A 20,059-nucleotide genomic window follows, 5' to 3' on the forward strand; every position below is an offset into this window, starting at 1 on the left:
GACTGTATTTCATGCTGCTCTACTTTCCATTAGGAACGGCCCCACAGTTTGCCGGTGAAAAGTACATTCTGCTTTATCTAGAAAAAAAAAAAAAAAAAAAAAAAAAGTGTAATTGGGTCTTTCAGTGTGTAGCTGGAAAGTGTGAATGACTTGAAGGTTTCACTTTCTTACTTTTTTTTTTTCCCCCTCCCTAATTAAATTGGCTCTTTTCACATGAAGTCCACGTGTGGGTGGAAGCTGTTGTGGGGGCTGTGAGCTCACAAAGGCAGCTTTTCCGCCAACCAATCCCCTCACTAGCTGTTTGGATGGTAGCCCAGCCTCCTTTAGATCGCCCTCCTCTCTCTCATACACTTGCACATACACACACTCTCTCTCTACCTCCCTCTCACATACACACTTTCGTGCTCCGTCATAGCAGGAATTTTCCACTCGGCAGCCAGAGAGCATTGAGGCCAGCTGTGCTGTCAATTGCAGTCCATGCTCAGATCTCACAGACTGTTTGCAGACCCTCTTTTTGTTCCAACCTGCTTTTTTCATGTTGTTTTTTTTCTTTTTTCCTGGCTTTCCTCTCACAGGCATGCACACAGCTGTAGCTACACACACACACACACACACACACAAACATGCAGGACTGCAAAAATGTCTGCAAGCACGAATATATATTCATTGTTTAGTGGGACAGCGGAGCAAAGAGCTGCAGCTATATCAGGAGACGGGGTGACCTACTACTACTACGTCTCCCTTCCTGTCTCTCGTCTCCTCTCTTTCATGGATCAGATCTAGCAGTAGCTCTGTTGTTGTTGTTGTTGTTGTTGTTATTGTTGTTGTTGTTTTTCTCCAACATCTCTCTGGTTCTCAGTCTGTCTAATCCTCGCAGTCTCTCCCTCCTCACTTTGTTGTCATCAACACTCGCCGTTAGAAAACATTCATAAGAGCTGCCTCCACTGTGCATGCGGCATGTATACATTAGAGGCCATGTTATGTAAGTGTGAGTGAGCCCACCCACTTCTCCCACTTCATCCCCCACGTCGTCGCCCATACGTTTCCCTGCTTCCTCTCAAATCAGGTCAGGTCAACTCAAACGGCCCCCGTCAATGGAAACATATACATAAATATATACATAATCTCCCGGGACCTCGAGAAGACATGAGATGTTTTTTTTTGTTAATATAAATATTGGCTGTGCTTCCTAAGTAATGTGCGTAAACGGACAGAGTAAGAAAAACAAAAATCAACGTTTCCATAAATCTTGAAAAGCCCCGATCTGAGTTAAAGAATAATACGTTGACCGAGCGTATCCTCGAGCTGAAGGGCATCATGGGAAATAGTTTGACATTTAAGGAAAAGCTGCTGTCTTTCTGAAACTTAGATGAGAAGATTGATATCACTCTCATGTGTTTGTTAAATACCAGGCCTGGAGGCGATCACCTCGACAAAGGGCAGGAGGACAGGATGGGAACAGCTAGTCCATCTCCTGACAACACTTCTTACAATTTATTCATTCCTGTTTTTTTTATTACTGTGAAAATGGGACTTCAGGAAGTCACTGCACCTGTCTGTCAACACTTAACTCCGCCCACTGCACCACAGGCTTGTCAATCAAACAGACACGCCCCCAAAAACACAACTTTTTAAGGCCTTTGTTTTCAGATGTGCGCCAGAGAATTAATAAGAAGGAGTGACTTTAGCTAACAACACTGAAATAACTCGTGAAAGAAATTAATTGACTTTAAATTTGATGAGAGAAGTTGAATGGGAGTCTATGGAGCCGGAGGCTTTTTGGAGCCGACCTCTAGTGGCACTCGGTGGTATTGCACCTTAAGGCACTTCTGCATCAGCCTCATTTATTTTGAACTTGAAAGCTACGTCCGGTCTTATACACAGTCTATGGACATTGACCTCGTTGTTAAAATGTCCAACTTTACAGCAGAAATAAACACGTTTACAGCCTTGTAAAAAAAAAACATATTGGTTAATTTCCCCGTTCATGACAACTGTAGCGTTGGTGAATTTTTATATAACTCACCCGTTTAAATTGTGTAAGGGCCTAAAGTCAAGAATAATTAAGGGTGAGGCTGCTTTGAGTCAACCTGCGGGTGACGTCCGTTTTTTATGAGCTAAACTAACTGTCTCATTTGGTCTATTTCATACTTAACCAACGGACTTTCGACAAGCCTATTTTCTCAGAAGGACTCGACAAGCTTCCAACTTTATGTCGATAGTTTATGTCCAACACGACAGCCCCAGTACGCGAAGCCTGGCTCACATTTCCTGATCTCAAACCCATCCAACACCCTTGGGATGAATCAGCGCACCAACAACGAGCCAGGCTTCATCATCCAGCATCCAAATCGAGCCTCGCTAACGCTCTCGTAGCAGAATGAGAGCAGATCCCTGCAGCCAGATTTTCTAGGGGAACGTCTTCACACCCGAGCGCAGCGGCTCTGACAGCAGCCGATTGGTTCCCATAGTTTTTGTTGATGGAGACGTTCAACAATCCCATGTGGATGTAACGATCCGGTGTCCGCACACTTTTGGCCGTGCGGCGTACGTGCGTTGAACTTTTTCAGCAGATAGATAGCAGAACTGTATTTTCTTTCCCCGAGAAATGATCCAAAAGACAAACACCGAAATAACTTCCAGATTGTGTTTTCAAACAGCGCGAGTTGGGGAGAAATACTTGGAGGAAAGACAGAAGAAAAAAAGAAAAGAAGCACGCTGATTCGGACGAGATCACGTGGGATTTCTGAGGATGGTGACCTCGTGGGATGCAAGGCTCTCCGCGACAATCCATTACTGCCTAAGTCAACATACTGTAGGGAGACATGGAAATGAAAAATGCATGCTTTTAAGGAAGACAAGAGTAGAAATTTTTGAAATGCCAAGTGAGGCAAGAGCAATTATCGACCATTGCAGAAGTTCAGTGCCGGTGTAACAAGGTCGGACACATGCAGACATAATGTCCTCAAATGAGGATTGAATCTAAGTAGCCTAAAAAGTATTTAAGTATTATCAGCAAAAATGCACTTTACGTTTCAAAAGTAAAAGTACACAATATGCAGTAATTTATTGTTAAACACAATGTTTTTAAAATAATATTACTGCTGCATTAATGTGCCTTTTAGAGCTGCAATCATTTAAGGTTGTCTGTTGGTTAGATTAATCTAAAGTAATGGAATATGTTCTATAAGATCATCATACTTGTTTCTGTTCTAAAAGACTCTTTAAAAAAGTCAACTAGCTCATAAAAATAATGTAATCCAAGTGGGTTTTAAATCATTTTACCTCCTTTTCCTTCAGTTTACCAAGAAAAATTCAAATTCAAAATCACCAAATTTGGAGATTCGTGCTTTTCACTGGACACGATGGGTGTAAGAAACGGTAATGTTAAAAGTAACTAAAGCTGTCAGACAAATGTGGAGTAAAAAGTACAATATTTGCCTCTTACATGTTGTGGAGTGGAAGTATAAAGCTGCATAAAGTGGGAATACTCAAGCAGGACAGTACTTTTCACCACAGTCTGTTTCAACACGCACAAAAGTCGAGTCCATTCGGGGTTTCGCTGCTTAACAAGCCAGCAGCCCTCGACCTCGACCCCGTCCAGCACATTTGCATGAATTGTGAGCTTGTGGGAGCGGTTCTCCGTGGGGAGTCTCAGCATTCAAGCGAGAGGAAGGTGGAGGCTGTTATGGACGCAAATGAATGGATTACCAACAAATCCACTTATGTCATGTTTACATTCTTTAGGCCGTGTTGTGTATATCGGACTGTAAAGAAGGAGTCAGTTAAACACAACAAATAAACTATTTAGTCATGAATCACTTTGTGCAATCGTGAACACTTAGCTCTGGTTCCCATGACGACTTTACCCCTGTTTTCAACTTGGCCCGGTACACACTGAGCGTCCCAGTGTAAAGCCCCGTGATTCATGGTTTTGCACTCTCCAGCAGGTTTATCTCTCTTGGCGTCGTACTGAGCGTTTTACCAAGGGAGAAGTGCGGTCCAAGTATATCAAGGCTGCATATTGTATGACTTTATGTGCGCTGTCAGGGTCATGGCGAGGCGTGCTGTGTTTATGTTGGGAGTACATGCTGGTATGCAGCCCGCAGGAGACGTCCCGCCCCCCCCCTCTCGTCCTGGGATGACCCTACATATACCTCCCTGCACAACTTAAACTCCTCTAGCACACACTCTCCTGTCTGTTTATGTATTTTCACTCTGCCTCTCTGATCTCCTGCACATCGTCCCTCCCTGGAAACAGAAAAGCGCCGTCACCAAAATGTCACCACATATTTATGGAAGCATGTTAATTGTCCTAAACATTTTTGTTAACATCTCCTTTGCTTACAGGAGCTTCAATCCCCAGAAGTCGAGACCGCGTGTACGCCTGTCTGTCCATATGTACGGGGATGTACGGAGCAAAATGGAAGGAACAGCATGTTGTTGTTGTTGTTTTGTACATTTAAAGCACCATAGACCCGTCAGTGTTGATAAATTCTTCATTCTTCGCAGGGTACCATGATGTACTAGTTCTTGCCGTGCGTCCAAAGGCCGTTGCTCAATCTGTACCTTAGACAGAAAATAAAACATGAACTTTTAAATGAGCTCAGTTGTGCATATATTTATATCTTCGGTAAAAAAAAAAAAAATCAGCTTAAATGTGCTTTAAAACATTCACACAAGCCATATTCACTTCATAAAACAAGAACCTGAGGCCGAATAAGGAGAAAAAGCATGTGGGCTGAAAGCCTTTTAAATTAATAGATCGCTTTTGTGACATAAATACTTTTTTTTTTTTTCTTTCTTTTGTCTGCTGCCAAATCCTAAATGACTAATTGATCTGTCACAGTAGCTGTAAACTAAACACGCGGGCAACTCATTCCAATTCACCGTTAGGAGCTTTAGCGCCATCGCGCGGCGGGCGTAACCAAAATAATAATAATAAAGACGGGCGCCATCCACGTATTTCCGTCAAAGAACCGGAAGCGGAGGTTGCGCATGCGTATATCCCACAACCCCATTTGACTTCCGGGCGCAAGTCGAACAAAAACAAGACTCGTGCGTTGAGGATGGCGGACGGCGGAGTCGACGAGCTCTCGCAGCTCGAGTATTTATCTTTGGTGTCCAAAGTCTGCACGGAGCTCGACAACCATCTGGGACTCAGCGACAAAGATTTAGGTACACACCTGTGTGTATGTGTATTCTGCGGCGCAGGAAAGTCAACGGGAACTCTTCGGCTAGCCACCTAGCTCGTGCTAACGAGCTAGGTGGCTAGCTACCTCCAGATCCGAGTCTTATTTAAAAGTCTTTTTAACCCTAAAATGTCACTTTAAGCTCTAAATAACGTGTCCGTGTCGCTCGTGTGTTGTTTTGTTGTTTTGTCCGTTTGCTCTCCTCCAGCCGAGTTCGTCATCAGCCTCGCTGAGAAACAACCGAGCTTCGACGGGTTCAAAGCTCTTCTGCTGCAAAATGGAGCCGAATTCACAGTAAGTTCGTGTGTGGACGTGAAGTGAGACACCGGAGGGAGACACCGGAGGGAGACACCGGAGGGGGACCGGTTCGCTCCGGTAACCCGCTTTCTCTTGTCTTCCAGGACTCTCTCATCGGTAACCTGCTCCGGCTCATCCAGACGATGCGACCTCCGTCCAAAGAGTCGATGAGTAAAGGTGAAACTACGTGTTGATCATTTGGTGTTTGACCCTCAATAAATGAACCCCCCCCCCCCCCCTTTATTTATTTATTTATTTATTTCCTTCCTTTAAAGCCGCTGAGCTTCCTCCCAAGATGAAGTCCGAAAAGGAAAAGTTGAAGGAGCTGTTTCCTGCACTGTGTCGAGCAGATGATCCGGTGCCGAAGGTACAACGTGCAGTATGTTTGTAGTTGTTATCTGGTTTTAACCGTCTTCATCACTGTGGAACAAAATCCTGACAGATAGACGAATAATTACTACTTTTTATTTTTTATTAGCTCTGATATAGAAAATATTTGTTTATGAAACAGTTATAATAATAATAATAATAAAGACAGTTTTTCTGCTTTTGTGAATCTGCAAATGAATATGTTGACCAGTTAAAACTTGACTGTGTGTCTTTTCTTCTTCTTCGCTGAACTTCGTAGAAACTGCTGGATGAGGATGATGTGAAAGTGGCAGCTGATGCCATGAAGGAGCTGGAAATGTTTATGCCCAGCGTCAGCGGGTCTGAGACCAAAGGAAGCAAGAGCAAGTAAGACGACGACATTTCATCCCGTCAACTTTATTTTATTTGTGTTCTTGAAAAGGAAACTGTAACATTTTAGCAAACTCCTGTGAAAGCAACTTATCTTGATGATGTCAACGATGGTTGTTGTTGTTGTTTTTTTTTTTCACTTGTTCTTACAGGTCAGAAAAAAATAGACGTCACAGCCGAAGTCGCAGCAGAAGCAGAGAAAGGGACCGACACAGGGAGCGAGACCGAGACCGGAAGAGACGGCGTCGCTCTCGATCGCACTCCAGATCCAGGTCTCACTCCAGAGACCGAAACCGAGATCGGCACCGAGAAAGAGACCGAGAAAGAGAAAGAGACCGAGACGGAGATCGTGGCAAGAGGAGAGAAAAGTCGTCCCGCTGGACCGATCGCTCGCCGAGCCCCAAAAAAGACCAAGACAGAGAGTCCGACCGCTGGAAGGACAAACACGTGGACCGCCCGCCACCAGAGGAGCCTTCTGTCGGCGACATCTACAACGGGAAAGTTACCAGCATCATGCAGTTCGGTTGCTTCGTTCAGCTGGAGGGACTGAGGTCAGTGTGACGTCCCTGATGAAATGGACTCGTCTGTATCGGCTCTTTTTCTCCCGGCTGTTATTTAAGTTCATAAACTCAACCACGATGTCCTCCTCCGGTTTTTAGGAAACGATGGGAGGGTTTGGTCCACATCTCCGAGCTGCGCAGAGAAGGCCGCGTGGCCAACGTGGCTGATGTCGTCAGCAAAGGCCAAAGAGTCAAGATCAAAGTGCTGTCGTTCACCGGATCCAAGACCAGCCTCAGTATGAAGGTACGAACACATGCAGACATACATAATCCCAATTATTTGAAGTTTGACTGTGTGGAGAAGAACTTTTATTAATATAAATCAGGATTAACTCAATGGGATTAAGCCACTTATTACTTTCCGATTAAAAAGATTCAGGAAAGCTAGATTTCATCAGCACTGCATCTCACCTCAGGGTAGGAAGTTCTGCTCCAAGTTACCAGGATGTAAATGGATCTATTCCTCCGTTGCTTTGCCAGGATGTGGACCAGGAGACGGGAGAAGACCTGAACCCCAACAGGAGGAGGAACGTGGGCCCGGACGGAGGAGAGGAGATCACCATGAGGAACCCCGACCGGCCGAGCAACCTGAACCTGGGCCACGCCCCCGAGCTGGAGCAGGACGACACCCTGGAGCGCAAGAGGCTCACCAAGATCTCCGACCCGGAGAAGTGGGAAATCAAACAGGTGGGCACGCGTTCAGAGTGGCTGCAGCTCCAGTTGAGTCTTTCACACCGAATCCTCTTTAAAACCATCACGACACTCGTATTCCCCGTTTGTCTGCCTGCAGATGATCGCTGCCAACGTGCTGTCCAAAGAAGAATTCCCTGATTTTGATGATGAGACCGGGATCCTTCCTAAAGTCGACGATGAAGAGGGTAAGAACTTGTTTTACGTTCCCATCCTGAAGTTTCACACAATGCTGCTGGTTTGATTTGACACCTTCCCAGATATCGTGTTTATCCAAGTAGCTGAACAAGATCGAAGCTGCACCGTGTTTGTCGTTGTTCGTGTGAACCATGACTGAGTTTGAACTGTTTGTGTTCACACAGATGAAGACTTGGAAATCGAGCTGGTTGAAGAGGAACCGCCGTTCCTGAGGGGACACACCAAGCAAAGCATGGACATGAGCCCCGTCAAGATTGTCAAGGTAAAATATATTTCTGTGTATGTTATATTTTATTTAAGTAGATACAGAACAGACTGTATACGACCAAACTGGTAATTACATTTGAGAAAGCCAGAGATTATATTACAAGATTAGACATTAGAAGTATTCGCAACCGATATTTGATTTGAACGCAGAGACCACCAGTGTAACACAATCTCCTTCAGAATGTTGCATTATGGGTTGTGATCTTTGTATTCAGAGCAAGTGCGGCATGCCGTTTTATTAGGATTTGATTTAATAACCTGTCCGCTGCTGTTTCCACAGAACCCAGATGGCTCTCTGTCGCAGGCCGCCATGATGCAGAGCGCTCTGGCCAAGGAGAGACGAGAGCTGAAGCAGGCGGCGCGCGAGGCGGAGATGGACTCCATCCCCATGGGGCTGAACAAACACTGGGTCGACCCGCTGCCAGACGGTTAGAAATCTAGTACATCGGCTCATTAAGTCGTTGTCGAGCCGCAGATGTTGACGCCGCCGAAGAACGAGGAGTCAACATCTGCGACTTAACCATTAAAAACATCTGCCGTCTTGAAATTTGCACATCGATCGTCTTCAACTGAGAAGAGAGTTGAGTTTTGCCTTTGGCTCACGTTAGAATTAATGTCGCGGCGTAGTCTGTGTGTTGGACATGCCTTTAAAAAAAGAAGGAAAAAAAATACACAGCCCACTTTGAGTCCGACTTCCTCCCTGCTGGCAGACAGCACCCGTCCGGCCTGCCAGGGCTGGTGATGGTTATCTGGCTTCCCCCCATCTGGCCGGATGGAAGACTCTTGTCATGCTTCCGTGTGCCTGCGTTGCTCTCCATCGGGCTCCGAGGTGGTCTAGACCGTTTCCACGGGTGGGAAATGAACCGCCATCACTCCCCCTGCAGAACCGACCGTGACGATAGAAGTCTTTTTTTCTTCTTCATTATCAAATGCAACTCTGCTTTTTGTTTCTCCAGTCGACGGCAGGCAGATCGCAGCCAACATGAGAGGCATTGGCATGATGCCCAACGACATCCCCGAGTGGAAGAAGCACGCTTTTGGAGGGAACAAGGCCTCGTACGGAAAGAAGACGCAGATGTCCATCCTGGAGCAGAGGGAGAGTCTGCCCATCTACAAGCTGAAGGAGCAGCTCATTCAGGTTGATCACGGCTTCACACCGCGGCAGGGAGACTTCTCTGGGATGTAGTTGCATGTTTCTCGTGGGAGTTTCTGATTTTGAAAATGTGATTATCTCTTTAACGCGCAGGTGTCGTTGCTTAAGTTAATTTACAGATTTGGAACATCTGTCAAATAAACAACTCGGTTTCACCTGTTGTTTTTTTTGTTGTTGTTGTTTTTTATCTTTCCTGTGGTGTTAATCAAGTGTGATATCAAGTAATCCCTGCAGAAATGCAGGCGGTTCTGTTTATCGTATCTCTCTCCTGTCGGCCCTTTTTTTTTTTCTTCTTCTTCTTCTTCTTTAAATTAAAACTTATTTTAACTATATTCTCATCCAAGTGAGGATAAAATGTAACATTCGTTGTCTCCGTGGTAACCCGTCACAGGCCGTTCACGACAACCAGATTCTGATCGTCATCGGAGAGACCGGGTCGGGTAAGACCACGCAGATCACTCAGTACCTGGCGGAGGCCGGTTACACCACCAGAGGGAAGATCGGCTGCACGCAGCCCCGTCGTGTCGCCGCCATGTCGGTGGCCAAGAGAGTGTCTGAGGAGTACGGTTGTTGTCTGGGACAAGAGGTGAGCGATCCCAACAGAAACTAACAGCAGGAGTATTTAGACGTGTGTGTGTGTGTGTGTGTGTGTGTGTGTGTGTGAGAATCGTTCTCGCTGTATATCGTCTGAAGCGGACTCGCCTTGCGTGCGTTTCCAGGTGGGTTACACCATCCGTTTCGAGGACTGCACCAGCCCCGAGACGGTGATCAAGTACATGACGGACGGCATGCTGCTGAGAGAGTGTTTGATCGACTCTGAACTGGGCCAGTACGCCATCATCATGCTGGACGAAGCCCACGAGAGGACCATCCACACCGACGTCCTGTTCGGTCTCCTCAAGAAGGTAAGAAAGAGGAAATCGCTTCCTGTCACGCTAACGAGAGAGGAAGAGTTTAAAGAGATGCTGAGTGTGTGTGTGTATATATATATATATATATATATATATATATATATATATATATATGTATATATATTTATAAATAATTTTTTTTCTCTAGACCGTGCAGAAGCGCACGGACATGAAGCTGATCGTAACGTCGGCCACGCTGGACGCCGTGAAGTTCTCCCAGTACTTCTACGAAGCGCCCATCTTCACCATCCCGGGCCGAACGTATCCGGTGGAGGTTCTGTACACCAAAGAACCCGAGACGGACTACCTGGACGCCAGCCTCATCACCGTCATGCAGATCCATCTCACAGAGCCGCCGGGTATTTGATTTGATTTGGTTTCTTAAAACGTTGAGATAACGCACGGTTGTTCTTTACACCAGCTGACTCCTCCGGCCTCGTCTCTCCGCTCAGGTGACATCCTGGTGTTTTTAACGGGTCAGGAGGAGATCGACACGGCCTGCGAGATCCTGTACGAGAGGATGAAGTCACTCGGACCTGACGTTCCCGAGCTGATTATTCTGCCGGTTTATTCTGCTCTGCCCAGCGAGATGCAGACCAGGATCTTTGACCCGGCGCCCCCCGGCAGCAGAAAGGTTGAATTAAACATCACACTACATTATTTATATCCATGTTTGAAGCAGCAATTCTGGATCTTTGTTGTTAACTTTCTGCACAACTTTAGTGTGTTTTTAATGATCACATCATTTCAGCAGCATCATCCAGGACACTTTTTTTCTTTGATCCAGTGACGCTTCAGATTAAATATATCATTTCTTTTGTTGTTTTCCTTCAGGTTGTCATCGCTACGAACATCGCCGAGACCTCTCTGACCATCGATGGGATCTACTACGTCGTCGATCCCGGCTTTGTCAAGCAGAAAGTGTACAACTCTAAGACGGGCATCGATCAGCTGGTGGTGACGCCCATCTCACAGGTACGCCCGTCTGTATTACAGCAAAAGCACACTCGGCGGTTTTGTTTAAGACTTGGTTTGAAATATTCCACGTGTCTTTTCTCCCTTGTGATGTCAGGCTCAGGCCAAGCAGAGGGCGGGGCGCGCCGGCAGAACGGGCCCCGGGAAGTGTTACCGGCTGTACACCGAGAGAGCCTACAGAGACGAGATGCTGACCACCAACGTGCCGGAGATCCAGAGAACCAACTTGGCGAGCACCGTGCTCTCTCTGAAGGTACGGCGGGTCTGAAATCAGATCGCTAACACGACACATCGGGACTGACTTTCTTCTGACGTTTGTCTTCGCTCCTTCCAGGCGATGGGCATCAACGACCTGCTGTCGTTCGACTTCATGGACGCTCCTCCCATGGAGACTCTGATCACCGCCATGGAGCAGCTCTACACTCTGGGAGCTCTGGACGACGAGGGCTTACTCACACGACTGGGTCGAAGGGTGAGCAGCTTCCCCTTCAGCTTTACCAAACCGAAGAGGATCGATTTAAATACGCATCAGTGCACTTTGAAGATGAAATGAAATGTGCTGCCGTTAGTTTTCTAACTTCCAGTAACACGTGACTTTTCTGTGTGACGCTGTCGTGCAGATGGCGGAGTTTCCTCTGGAGCCCATGCTGTGTAAGATGTTGATCATGTCCGTCCATCTGGGCTGCAGCGAAGAGATGCTCACCATCGTGTCCATGCTGTCTGTGCAGAACGTCTTCTACAGGCCGAAGGTGAGCACGGAAAACAACAGCTTCTTATAGAAGTGACAACATTTTTGGACAAAGAAGAATCAATTTGTCTCCCGATGAGAACTCGCATTTTAAGATTTCATCTGTCGGTTTACATTTTTCTTCCCAAGTAAAAACAAAAAAAAAAAAACGTCCCAGCAGTTTGGATTTCTTTCTTTCTCCTTTTAAAAATTCTGCTTCACTGTTTATTATGTTGTGACTTTACGATCCGATCATACACTTCTTTGGTTTTACTTTTTGGTTCTCATTTCTTAATATGTTTCTTTCTTCCCGTTTTAAAGGACAAGCAGGCCCTCGCTGACCAGAAGAAGGCCAAGTTCCACCAGCCGGAGGGCGATCACCTGACGCTGCTGGCCGTCTACAACTCCTGGAAGAACAACAAGTTCTCCAACCCCTGGTGCTACGAGAACTTCATCCAGGCTCGCTCCCTGCGCAGAGCCCAGGACATCCGCAAGCAGATGCTGGGTATCATGGACAGGTACGACCGACCCGCGGCGAAATGTTACCAACACAACGGGAAATCCCATGGAAGTCTTTTCTGAACCCATATTTCTGTGCTTCCTTTGTTTTGTTTTTTCCAGACATAAACTGGATGTGGTATCTTGTGGTAAAGCCACAGTTCGAGTCCAGAAAGCCATCTGCAGCGGTTTCTTCAGGAACGCAGCCAAAAAGGATCCTCAGGAGGGCTACAGAACCCTCATCGACCAGCAGGTGGTGTACATCCACCCGTCCAGCGCTCTGTTCAACCGGCAGCCCGAGTGGTAAGACTCCGCCCGCCGCGGTAAACGAGGAAGTCCATCTTAAAGCGGTCCGTATCTTAAAACCTTCCCTCTCTTGGCCCCGCAGGGTCGTGTACCACGAGCTGGTGCTGACCACCAAGGAATACATGCGGGAGGTGACCACCATCGACCCCCGCTGGCTGGTGGAGTTCTCCCCGGCCTTCTTCAAGGTGTCCGACCCGACCCGCCTCAGCAAGCAGAAGAAGCAGCAGCGCCTGGAGCCGCTGTACAACCGCTACGAGGAGCCCAACGCCTGGAGAATCTCCCGCGCCTTCAGACGCCGCTGATGCACCACGCCGATGTTCGGACCGACGTAGACCAAGCGCCGGTTTAAAAGTTTGCATTATAATTCAGTTTCAAGCTGCAGGGTCCGTTCCCCCCTCCCCTCCCCCCTCTTCCCCAACAGTTCCTCAATCATCGTAGATCTGTCTGCGTTTTTTTTTAGTGGCGTTATTTTGGAAAATCTATAAACACCTTGGACTATTTATTTCATGTGTAAATTGTAATCGCACCGTGTTACGCCTGAATAAGGACCTGATTGAATCCTAAAGGGGCTTTTATGTTCTGCTTTGTCAGTCGTTGGATGGAAACAACGTCTTCGATATATTTTGTACAGAAAGGCTTTTTCAGTGTAACTCCGACTTATAGTGAAACTCTGAAATGTGTCCTCATTAAATGCTACGTTTTCTTAAGTCTTAGATTTGGTTTTTGATGGGAAGTCACATGAGAAACAACAGAGGAAGAAAATAAGGAACTAACGCTGGAAAAACATTTGAAAGAAAAGAAAATACAGACACTTGTAAAAACATGAACAATCCTGGCAGTGGAAATGTAGCTTAATAATGTCATTCATCAACGGATTAAGAAAGCATCACTTTGTATGCTTTTCATAATAATAATAATAAACACATCTCCAGCCTGTTTGAAGTAAATCTCAGGTACAAACAAACAATGGAGACTCTGAACTCAACTGACTGAAACTTTAAAATCTAGTGTGGAGGAAGAATAATATTATGTTAATTTGAAATCTGATGGCGACAACTGACTGAAGTTGTTGTCGGTTTTATCAAGAAAAACATCCGACGTTTGAAGAATACAAAGTTTTCTGTCAGAAAACGGAGCTGATTTTACAGTAAGTGTAAATAACTCAAAACGCCTTTCATTTCTCATCTGGTTATTCGTTGTGTCTTTGGGTTTTATCTCTAAACCCACATTTATGTCTTTCAGGAGACAGCTGGACAAGATCACTGGTCTTGGGAAAGGTAGGTGTCATCTTCCTTTTCATTTCAACTTTTATCTTGTGTTGGAAAAATGCAGTTAAAGAAAAAAACTTTCCACAACTGATGAGGCAGAAATCCATCAAAAAAAAGCAGATGAAGGAAAATTGTTTCCATTTTATTCTCAATATTTAGCAAAATGGAAGTTGCACTGCAGGATAAGATTGTCCCTCTAGTCCCTCTACAGATAATAAAAAACAATAGAGATTCATCTGCTTGCAAAGAAATGACACATTTTAAATAACGAAGGTGAATACTGACTCTAAAAAGCTTTGTACTAAATATTTGTGTCATCTATTGCAGAGGGAAAATATATTAACTACAGAAGTTTATACGTGCAGATTGAAACTTTATTATATATATAAAAAAAAATATTGTTGTCACCGTTAATAAGCAAAGAAAATAAACAGCTGCTACAGATTTAACAGTAAAAGCAGGCGAACAACAACCAGTGTTAAACGTTTTTAATTCCACCAGATATGTACAATAATATAAAAGTGGATATTAATGTTAGCTTTTAAAGCATTTTAAGTTATGCTCGTAGTGTTAAACAGACAGAAGATCGGGAGTTGTTCAAGATGTCCAGAGCTCATGATTGAGCTCATGATTGAGTCCATTAAAAAAGCTTCACTTCTCCAAAATCACAGCAACCCTGATGGTTAATCAAATGTTTGTATCTGGCCTCCTCCACTGTGAGCATGTTGCAGATGGAGATGGTTATCAGGGTTTCCTGTTTTAACTGGCACACAGACGGTGACTCGGTCATCTGTAGCCTGCAGGTTTCTACCAGTTCCTTCCACCTCTGACTCATCGTTCGATACAAAAAAAAATCTGGTTTGGACGTTAATTATCTCGGCAGTTCATCTTAATTGAACAGAAGAAGGAGACGCCCGGGAGACGCCCGGGAGATGCGAAGGAGATGCCCAGGAGACGTGAAGGAGGGAGCTGAAGGGACAGGACACCAGCTGAAGGGACATGTCAATTTTTCCAAAATCAGAGAACCAATGGCAGAACTCTGTGCAGGTCGTCCAGTGATTTCCTGTCTGTCTTCATGTCCAGGGCGTCTTTCAGCGTAGCCAGCGTGGGGAAATGAGCGAATGACTTGTTTGACATTTGCTTTGAGAATAAAGCTAGCCTGGTTTTGAAGGCTCTGACGTTTGTGTACATTTCATGGACAAACTGGTCTTTCCCTCGTAGCTTCACGTTCAGCTCATTCATGTGTGTCAGTACGTCCTCAGCAAAAGACAAATCACAAAGACGATCTGTGTCGCTCAGCTCAGGAAAACCGTCAGCTTTCTCAAGTAGCTCCAAAAATGAGATAATCTCTCGTTTGAGCTCCAACACTCGTTGACGTACTTTCCCCAAACTCAACCAGCGGACGTTGGAGTGGTGAAGCAAGTCCTGGTGATCAGAGTCAGTTTCTTCAAGGAACTTAATAACCTGACGACGGTGAAGTCCCCTCGCTCCAATAAAGTTCACCACTTCTACAACCGGCTTCACCACGTGGTCGAGCTGCAGGACGGATTTACACAGCGTAAGAAAATGTCCTCCTGCTCAGGGTTGTCCTCTTTCACCCTCTCATGGATTCTTTTGTTTAGCCTGCTTTGTTTAGTCTTCGTCAATCAGCTCAACACGGCGAGTCACCGTCCTTTGTTCTTCTCTCAGGACACAAGACACCTGCTGTCTCTTTGAGGAACTCCCCTTCGGAGACAGGCTTGTCTTCGTGCTTGATTCTTGGATGGCAGTTTGTCAGATGAAGGTGTTTTGCTGAGCCTGCAAACGATCTGCCGACCTCCGAGCGGTCGCCGTCCGTTCCCGCCTTGACTGCTTGTTGGCGCCATGAGCGTGCTTGGTGGAAAAGTGACGGCTTTAAAACCGCGACGGTTTCTTGGTGAATCAGACACACGGCCTTCGACCGGACTTCGGTGGAAAAGGATTTAGTCGTCCGTTCCTTATTCAACACTCGGCGCTCGCCGTCGACTTTTCTTTTCTTTGGTCCGTTCATTGTTGCAGATGTGTTCAGAGCAGCAGCAGAGTAACGACAGGGAGCAGCCCGGCCTCCGCAAAATCAAGTCAACGCGTCACTGCGCCTAGTGCGCCACCTGGTGGACCGCCAGGTATTACAGGACAAGGTCAAATGAATGCAGTCATAATTATGATATGATTTGATTTGGGCAATTCTGTACCAATCTTCGGCGGGCCGGATTAAAAAGACCAACGGGCCGGACGTGGCCCGCGGGCCGTAGTTTGCTATAGTATGACATTATTTCCATATTTTGGACGACATAAATGATAAAAATGTCATACTATAGTATGTCGTCCAAAATGTCAAAAAAGTCGTGTGGCCAGCATGAGAACATTAAATCTCCATATTCTGAGAAATACAGACAGATTATGGAAAATGGAAATTCAACCTTAGTTGTCTTGTTAAAAATGCTCTGCACCATATTTAAGCCTTCTTACCAAAGCTCAGTAATACTTCATTTAATTTAGAGTCACTGTTCTTGTTTAGTCCAGCGAGCCAGACAAGCTGCTCTCCGTTTCCATCGCAATCCTCTTTGTTGTAAAAACTGAGATTGAGCGAAAGAACAATTTGATTCATAACAAAAAAAAAACCATGAAAGAACAGTCTGGACAGTTTGGGTATTATTACGGGTATTTATTAAGCAATCTTTTCAACCACAGTCATGTTTATGGATTGAATCGGCCTCAGATTTGAGAGGAATGCAGCTCTTAAAAACAAAACGGAACAAAAAAAACAAAAACAAAAATCCCTAATGAGATTAATTTAAAAACAAAAAAACACCATAGCCTTATATACAAGTGGATGGGGTGGGCATGTGCAAGAGGTGCATGGGGGTTTCGGGGATGTGTATGATGATGGGTTGGTAACAACAGGAACATTTCTGAAGGGAGGTGGGGTGGGAAGGGAGGTAAGGGGGGGGGGGTAGAAGGTGGGGCGGAGCGGGTGGGGTGGGCTGGCTTTAGTACATGTAGCCTTTGGAGTAGGGCTGAGGGCCCATGTTTTGGGGCACCTGCTCCGGGGTGTAGGGCAAGCCCTCGTCCAGGTGCGACAGCGGCACCGTGTCCTCCTCGTTGACGTAGCGCTCGAACTCGGCCTTCAGGCTGGGCCGCTGATTGTCGGGGAAGGCCAGGGAGATGAGGGCCTCGGGCTCACACACGAACTTGTAAACATAGCGCTCCCCCGCCACCTGAACAGAGAGAGAGAGAGAGAGAGGACGATGAAAAAACACATTGGACTCTTTTCTATAAAACACATATGTGTGCAGTACAGATATTACGCTGTCAGACTTGGCGACTTTCGGGGGAAAGAGGTTTGATCTGCTGAACAAACTGAAGACACTTGAGGCCCAACAATATGAAATCAAATAAGAAGCCCTCTCCAATAAGAAGTAACTTATAAAGCTCGGAGAATGTCTTGTTTAAAATTTGTCCTCCTGTTTGCTAAATTTACCTTCAGCATCGCAGCTTTCCTAAATAATAATAAAACAATTCAAAACGGTAGAAGTGAAGCATTGTTGAAAAGTTGTTTTCCCTTCAAAATCTGCAGACTTAAAAAAAGAAAAGAAAAACAAAAAAGGCATTTTAAACAATAAACTCTCCGAGCTCTCCGTGTCAGTGGGTTGTGCGTTATTCACCTTCTGCATGATTCCCTTCTCGTAGTAATAGCGCAGAGAGCGACTGAGCTTGTCGTAGTTCATGGCTGGACGGTTCTTCTGCATGCCCCACAGCCTGGCAACCTGAGGAGGAAGATGTAGTCACTCCTCTGGTATATATATATATATATATATATAGACATAGATATATATATCAAGCTTCGGGTTAGTTAGAACAATGTCTTCCTTAAAATATATGTTTTCCCCAAACTCAAGACACAGGTGTCTGTAACGCCACACGGTGACCACTAGGGGTCCTCGGCGGCAAAGCAAACTCCCCCCGCTGCTTTCAAATTCAACTGTGTCAACAAGCCAAGAGCAGGGCGAGTCCCCACATGTGGATTCACTTCCTTTTTATGTAACCCATTACCACTTGAATGCAACCAGAGTCCCACTGTGTTTGCAGTGAAATAGGAGTCACGGCTGCTCGTCAGGCCGTGAAATACAGCCGCGGCCCAAAACTCAACTCTCCATAAGGAACCGCCACCTCCGATAGAAAAATTATACAAAACCCCAACACACACACACAAAAAAAATCATTTTAAAAGAGTGGATGAAATTTATGTTAACAAACATCTCGGCGGTGTGTCCGTGTGTATGTGTGTGTGTGTGTGTGTGTGTGTGTGTGTGTGTGTGTGTGTGTGTGTGTGTGTGTGTGTGTGTGAGGGTGGGGGGGTGTCTGAGATTCATGACTCAGGAAGACGGGTCGTGTCCCGCAGCAGCAGCAGCAGCCCTGTTTGATCTCTGAGTGTGCTCTCAGCCCCTAATTGCTCCTGTAAAACTCTTACCCCATTCATTTTTAATGTATAGTAAAAAAAAAAAATTAAAAAAGATAATGGAAAACACAATGTGGGGCCTCTCCCGTATTAGGACGCACCTAAATGGACGCCGTCTGATGCGGCCAATCAAACTCTGCAGACTTAAACATCGTGAAAACGTCTCGACCGAGGAAACGTGAGGAGAGAGAGAGAGAGATGTTTTCTGCGATGGCGCTCGTCCTTCATTTATCAATCCAGCGTTTCACGTGCTGAATAATGAATGGGAGGGTGGTGGTGGGGGGAGGGGGGTCTACGACTAATGGTAGATGGATCAGAGAATAGAGGCGTGAGCAAAGTGGCCAAATCCCACTTTGAGTGGCTGTAATCTACGGAGCGCCTTCAAAACCCGGCGAACGTAAATTCAGTCCAAGAATAACTCCGGCGCCGCTCTTGTCAGGTTTTAGATGAACGCAACAATCTCCATCAACGCTGTCAGAGGACGAGGCCGTACTGTAAGGAGGCTCAAAACAATGCTAATGCCTTTTAAATTATGGATCCTTCATCCAAACATTTAAAGTGACGTCACTACAGAGATAAAGGCCCAGAGATCTTCACCAGGACTGAGCAACACAGTCATCATACATGTTCAATTCAGTTTTGATTGATATAGCGCCAAATAAAAGACTTTACTGCATTATACAGAGGAACCCGACAATTCAGCAGTTCCCACGTAAACTAGGAGGAAAAAAAACCTCCAACAGATGGAAGGAAAAACTCCCTTTTAACAGGAAGAAACCAACTGCATCGACCGGTTGGGAACATGTTTGTGAGTATGTTAGTGTTAGTGGCTTGATCAACATCTGATTATGTGTTAACAGGTTGTTTATTTTGTGGTTGTTTACAATTTATACCTGAAACATCAGCAGAAAGCAGACGTTAAATTTAGCTGGAAATCCCCAACAGAGACGGTTGAGATGCTTCAGAAAGTCTTCGGCGATGAAGCAAAGAACCGGTTTAAGACCGACAAAAAGAAAGAAAGAAAAAGAAACATCCTATTTAATGAAATATTCAGAGGTTGAGAGTGGAGTCGTACCTCTTCGGGTTCAATGAGCTTGAACTCCATGCCGCGGCCGGTCCAGGCGATGAAGTGGGCGTTGCCCGGGTCGTCCAGCAGGGCCACCAGGAACTGCCAGAGCTGCAAAGAGCCGCGGCGCTGGTACGGTGTCCCCTCACGAAAAACACCGCCGCCGCCGCCTTCCTGCTTCACCTCACCTGGATGAGCGGCACAGAGAGACGGTCAGCACCGTTAACGGGGAACGGGCGCGTTATCACAAACGGCCTCCGAGTTCCTGAGTCGGACATCTTGGTTGCCTCGCCGTGGTTCACCCTCCGTCTGCCAACTTACTGATATTTGATCTGTTTTCTGCACATTAATGCATCAGACCATTAAGATTCAATCAGTAAATTACGCTCTAAAGTGCTTCTTACATTACAAACAAGAAAAAGTTTGACCCGCGACAGCTGAAAACGAATTCTCGTGGGACCAGAACATCCGCAGCTCGTCTACTCTCCATGTTTGCACACCGACGAGCGCTCAATCGAATCTTTATTATTGACGGTTCACTGCTTAAAATAAATAAATAAATAAAGGCGCTTGAAGGGAGATTAATTATCGAAGGTAGCGCAGTTGCATGTAGATAAAAATCAACAGGGAGCTTCATACTAATCAGGCTAGAAATGAAAACGACGCAGGGTGCAGCAATCGGCGGGTAAACGGACACTGATTCGTGTTCGCTCCTTCGTTGTTTACCGGTCACCGG

General features: G+C 45.8%; 2 protein-coding genes across 2 annotated transcripts in view; one reads left to right on the top strand and one right to left on the bottom strand.

Annotated features, from left to right (window-relative positions):
• The first annotated feature begins 5,020 nt into the window (after positions 1 to 5,020).
• dhx8 (DEAH (Asp-Glu-Ala-His) box polypeptide 8) lies at positions 5,021 to 12,912 on the top strand. Its single transcript, XM_069704591.1, has 23 exons — positions 5,021 to 5,178; positions 5,401 to 5,486; positions 5,594 to 5,666; positions 5,765 to 5,856; positions 6,118 to 6,224; positions 6,380 to 6,778; positions 6,887 to 7,031; positions 7,268 to 7,474; positions 7,578 to 7,665; positions 7,840 to 7,937; positions 8,223 to 8,370; positions 8,899 to 9,080; positions 9,487 to 9,681; positions 9,815 to 10,000; positions 10,155 to 10,365; positions 10,459 to 10,640; positions 10,841 to 10,981; positions 11,079 to 11,234; positions 11,316 to 11,453; positions 11,602 to 11,730; positions 12,030 to 12,226; positions 12,330 to 12,509; positions 12,595 to 12,912. Exons 1-23 carry the CDS (start codon positions 5,070 to 5,072, stop codon positions 12,812 to 12,814), a joined length of 3,669 nt encoding a protein of 1,222 aa, XP_069560692.1. The 5' UTR covers positions 5,021 to 5,069; the 3' UTR covers positions 12,815 to 12,912.
• Positions 12,913 to 16,448: 3,536 nt separating this feature from the next.
• Positions 16,449 to 20,059, bottom strand: part of etv4 (ETS variant transcription factor 4) — a 30,990-nt gene continuing 27,379 nt past the window's right edge. The window contains 3 exon segments of the mRNA XM_069704596.1: positions 16,449 to 17,016; positions 17,464 to 17,565; positions 19,333 to 19,511. Of these exon segments, the coding sequence (XP_069560697.1) occupies positions 16,789 to 17,016; positions 17,464 to 17,565; positions 19,333 to 19,511 (509 nt within the window). The 3' untranslated portion in view covers positions 16,449 to 16,788.

The sequence above is a fragment of the Brachyistius frenatus genome, unplaced genomic scaffold (genome assembly GCF_029030835.1).
Source record: "Brachyistius frenatus isolate BFR_SWC_R1_liver_20210118 unplaced genomic scaffold, ASM2903083v1 Contig_51, whole genome shotgun sequence".
Taxonomy (NCBI): Eukaryota; Metazoa; Chordata; class Actinopteri; family Embiotocidae; genus Brachyistius; species Brachyistius frenatus.

Excerpts from the sequence above, each read along its gene's own strand:
- dhx8 (XM_069704591.1), top strand. The coding sequence starts at position 5,070 with ATGGCGGACGGCGGAGTCGACGAGCTCTCGCAGCTCGAGTATTTATCT. Across the intron at positions 5,179-5,400 it reads ACTCAGCGACAAAGATTTAG|CCGAGTTCGTCATCAGCCTC; the intron begins GTACACACCTGT and ends GCTCTCCTCCAG. Across the intron at positions 7,032-7,267 it reads AGACCAGCCTCAGTATGAAG|GATGTGGACCAGGAGACGGG; the intron begins GTACGAACACAT and ends TTGCTTTGCCAG.